This window comes from Eurytemora carolleeae, unplaced genomic scaffold (genome assembly GCF_000591075.1).
Source record: "Eurytemora carolleeae unplaced genomic scaffold, Eaff_2.0 scaffold216, whole genome shotgun sequence".
NCBI lineage: Eukaryota > Metazoa > Arthropoda > Copepoda > Calanoida > Temoridae > Eurytemora > Eurytemora carolleeae.
Window position 1 is genome coordinate 346,348 of NW_019396333.1, and position 4,864 is coordinate 351,211.

Here is a 4,864-nt window from a genome sequence, read left to right on the forward strand (position 1 = left end):
TTTTCCTAGTAACAAATGTTGTCTTATACGCCGCCATTGTTTTCTTATTTCAAATTATAAACTAAGAAATTCGCGCTTTTTTCTGTTTTCTGTACTAGAGGAATCCGTACTAGAGAAATCCGTACTATAGAGGAATCCGTACTAGAGGAATCCGTACTAGAGGAATCCGTACTAGAGGAATCCGTACTAGAGGAATATGTACTAGAGGAATCTATACTAGAGGAATCTGTACTTGAGGATTAGTACTAGAGGAATCTGTATTAGAGGAATCTGTACTAGAGGAATCTGTACTAGAGGAATATGTACTAAAGGAATCTGTACTAGAGGAATCTGTATACTAAGGGAATCTGTGCTAGAGGACTCTGTACTAGAGGAATCTGTACTAGAGGAATCTGTACTAAAGGTATCTGTAATAGAGGAATCTGTACTAAAGGTATCTGTAATAGAGGAATCCGTACTAGAGGAATCTGTACTAGAGGAATCTGTACTAGAGGTATCTGTAATAGAGGAATCCGTACTAGAGGAATCTGTACTAGAGGAATCTGTACTAGAGGAATCTGTACAAGAGGAATCTGTACTAGAGGAATCTGTACTAAAGGAATCTGTACTAGAGGAATCTGTACTAGAGGAATCTTGTACTAGAAGAATCTGTACTAGAAGAATCTGTACTAGAGGATTAGTACTAGAGGAATCTGTACTAAAGGAATCTGTACTAGAGGAATCTGTACTAGAGGAATCTGTTCTAGAGGAATCTATACAAGAGGAATCTGTACTAGAGGAATCTGTACTAGAAGAATCTGTACTAGAGGATTAGTACTAGAGGAATCTTTACTAGGGGAATATGCATTAGAGGAATCTGTACTAGAGGAACCTGTAATAGAGGAATCTGTACTAGAAGAATCTTTACTAGAGGAATCTGTACTAGAGGAGTCTGTACTAAAGGAATCTTTACTAGAGGAATCTGTACTAGAGGAATCTGTACTAGAGGAATCTGTATTAGAGGAATCTGTACTAGAGGAATCTACACTAGAGGAATCTGTACTAAAGGAATCTGTACTAGAGGAATCTGTATACTAAGGGAATCTGTGCTAGAGGATTCTGTACTAGGGGAATCTGTACTAGAGGGATCTGTACAAGAGGAATCTGTACTAGAAGAATCTGTACTAGGGGAATCTGTGCTAGAGGATTTTGTACCAGAGGAATCTGTACTAGAGGAATCTGTTTACTAAGGGAATCTGTGCTAGAGGATTCTGTACTAGGGGAATCTGTACTAGAGGGATCTGTCCAAGAGGAATCTGTACTAGAAGAATCTGTACTAGGGGAATCTGTGCTAGAGGATTTTGTACCAGAGGAATCTGTACTAGAGGAATCTGTACTAGAGGGATCTGTACTAGAGGAATCTGTACTAGAAGAATCTGTACTAGAAGAATCTGTACTAGAGAAATCTGTACTAGAGGATTCTGAACTAGAGGAATCTGTACTAGAGGAATCTGTACTAGAGGAATCTGTACTAGAGGATTCTGTACTAAAGGAATCTGTACTAGAGGAATCTGTACTAGAAGAATCTGTACCAGAAGAATCTGTACTAGAGGAATCCGTACTAGTGGAATCTGTACTATTTAAACCTTAGCTTGATTATCTTTAAAAAGAATGTATTCCCATAATATCTCTTTATAATGATGATACTTGAGAAAATGAGAAGGTTATTATCATTCTTTTAGATTTTTAACTTCTTTTTGCTAAATATATGTAAGGCCGAAATACTCTGTTTAAACTACAGGGTGCTATTTAAAATGGATTTCAACGGATTCAAGTTTCCCCTCTAGGGAGATTAATATGTTAAGTAATTATTTTTTTTGACATTCATTATTTTTTTTCATGTATGTTTTTTTTTGTGAACCACCCTGTCCAAGAACCGTTCTAGACATTACAATAAAATGACCTAGTTATCCGACATTTTATAACTTTTAGAAAATATCTTATTTGAATTTCTATTATCTTGCAAGGTTTTGGGGAAAGATGCTTGGTTTGGATTTGGGCCATCATTTGTTAGAAAAATTAGAAGTTTAGTATCATTCTTTAGGATTTGTTTTTAGATCCATGACAATACAGATGTAATGCTAAATGTCGTCTTTTCAAGATTTAGAAGTTTTTCGTTCACAATAACACTTGGGCAGAGGTGCATGACTTCATTAAGAAAATTGAGGGTTAACCAATGTCCTGGGCCCAAAAGGTGGTTCTTTTTATTTATAACATCACTATTTGGTTACCATCTTTTTGAATGTATTTATCTGCAGTGCACATAGGTTTTATATTGATATATTCACAATACTACAAATCCTATCCAAGAAATATTCATACCAGGAACTTTCAAATATTTGTACATTACTCCCGCACAAAATGGAGATAAACATTATTCAACTAAGCCCTGGGTCACGTATTTCACAAAATTTGTTCGTAACAACGTGAAATTACTTTTTTTACTTATTTTCATAATTCTGGAAAATTTCGCGAAATAAACTTTTACAGTTTCAAGTCAGAATTACGCATTATTTCTCTTCCACGAAATTGAAACAACGCCTAAATCCGTTAATTTTAAAATCGTATTCAAATGAAAATAACCATTCATGAAAAAATCAATTGAAAATAAATAAGAATGAAAGCATGTGTAATAAAAGCTACTTTCGTTAATTTGTCCGCCTAAAACTGCATGCATGAAACTTACAAAAGAAAAAATAAACGTTTTAATGTTTTCCATTACGTGTTCAGATTTTTTTTAATTGCGTCTTCTAATTCTGACCGCCATTTTTACATAGCACCGTCAACGTTTTCTTAAATATCTTTCGTTAACGCCGTTAAAAAAAATAAGATCATTTAAGAACGGCCTAGTATTAAGGAAGAACAGGAAATACCTTTTAGAAACGGTTAGAAATTTCAACTAACCGATTAAAAAAAGTTTGAACGGTTCCCAACTGCAATTATAATTGTTTGGTGGGATTCCTGATTTTAATATTTCTTGAATCTAACCTTTGCTCTCTTTTTGCAGATAAACAAGTATACCTGCAATATGTAGATATATGCATAAATAAATAATTCGGCAGAATTGTATCCGGTATTGCCCATGCCATTACATCTTTTGAAATTGTGCGTATAGGCAGGCTCTCTGCTGTTCAAAAATGTGCTTGCCAGTCGGATCGCTTCACGTAAGAGGGTGCTAGAGCATAGGGAAACCCGTCGGTCGCAGGGTGCAATTTAAACTGAAAGTGCAGCTGTCCATGGATAAGGGTTAACTTCCCTCAAATTTGTTTCTCTTGACAGAAAATGACCTCCTCGACAATTAAAGGGACTGTAAGCGTAATTTGAAGTAACCCTCCATAAAAAGATGCCAACCCTGAAAAGCTTTTCAATTGTCTCTATACTGCAGGAAAATGTATTTAGAATAAAACAATTTTAAACCTATAAAACGAAAACATCTTTCACATTGTTAATCAGATGAAGGTTTCAATGGGAAACGTTGTAAATCGGGTTTAAAAAGATAAAAACTCGCTTACTGTCCTTCCCTTATTCATTAATCCAAACGCCACTTTTATGAGGAACCACACAGTTGAAAAAATTAGCTTACAGATGGTCTTTCAATTTCAACAGTTTGGATGCTTTGACAGCGTAGTAAAGCATCAGAAGTGTGATTTGAAAGTATTAAAAACAACATTTGAAAGCATGTAGGTTATCTCCATCATTTTTGCAAAGAGAAAGGTTTAAAGGGAATCCATTTTTTGGAAATATAGCGGACGTTTAAAGGATATTGTTATATATCGGACACGCTCTATAATGTATCATGTCTCTAAGTTTTTTTCTGGTTAACTTTATCACACAATCTTACCAAGATCATATTTCTCCGCTATGCTTTATATACAGGGTTACCCACAAAGGATGAGACTTCAGAGACAATTGTACAGAATATATGCTGTCTGTTTCCTTTTATTTATGATTTCCTGCAATGTTAACTTGTTTCTTGCTTTGCCTATTCATTAATTAATCCGTAAAAGATATTATCCAAGGCTAAAGACTTAACTTAACCTCGGAATCTTCTAATTTAATGAGTTTCATGTCGTCTTTACAGTCTCATCCTTTGTGGGTAACCCTGTATAAGATAAGAGTTGTTTTTCTTCATTTGTTATTTACCAAACATATATAGACTGTATTAGGTTATAAAGATAATTAAGACCGTCTGTTATCTGAGGAGGGAAGGAAGGCCAACCACAACAATTTCTCGTCTGAGCCACATTCTCCTCATTTTCTCGTCCGAGCCACCTCAAAGTCCTCGTCCTTTCAATATTATTTGTGTTAAGTGTCTAATCCTTCCAGATAAAACCATTTTTAAAGAATCGGACCACGTTAGGGCATAAATGAAATATCAAATTTTTGTAAATCAAAAAAAAGTTTTAATTGGATTAAAGATTTCAAGTTTAATGCTTTTAAAAATGTTCATATTTTTTACGCGCATTTTCAGATATTTCTGGTGTAGAATGCCGCAAATAATTCCGGTTTTATAGAACTTCAATCTTTTTTGTTAAATATAGTGAAAACCATAGAAATTTTCCGGGTGGTTCCATGGGAAAAATTATCGGCAGAGGTATGCCGAATCTTTTGCTGTTTTTTTTTTATCGCGAAGGTTAGTCATTACGGAGGCAGAAGAGATTTAAGTCTTACCTAAATAAAGTTTGAAATCATTCTCCTGGGTTTGAAGATTCCAATATGATATAATCATTGCAATACTTATACTTTAATCCATCAATATTTTATGCCGTAACGAAGCCAGATTTTTGTAAATAGTTTTATCTTCAAGAATTGGAAACTTTTTAAC

At 34.5% G+C, this 4,864-nt stretch overlaps 1 protein-coding gene across 1 annotated transcript; it reads right to left on the minus strand.

The window, feature by feature from the left end:
• Nucleotides 1–216: 216 nt before the first annotated feature.
• Nucleotides 217–1,928, minus strand: LOC111701116 (dentin sialophosphoprotein-like). The gene is made up of 4 exons (XM_023472269.1): nucleotides 1,901–1,928; nucleotides 1,227–1,625; nucleotides 872–1,066; nucleotides 217–797 (listed from the first exon to the last, which is right to left on the minus strand). Exons 1-4 carry the CDS (start codon nucleotides 1,926–1,928, stop codon nucleotides 217–219), a joined length of 1,203 nt encoding a protein of 400 aa, XP_023328037.1.
• Nucleotides 1,929–4,864: the final 2,936 nt, after the last annotated feature.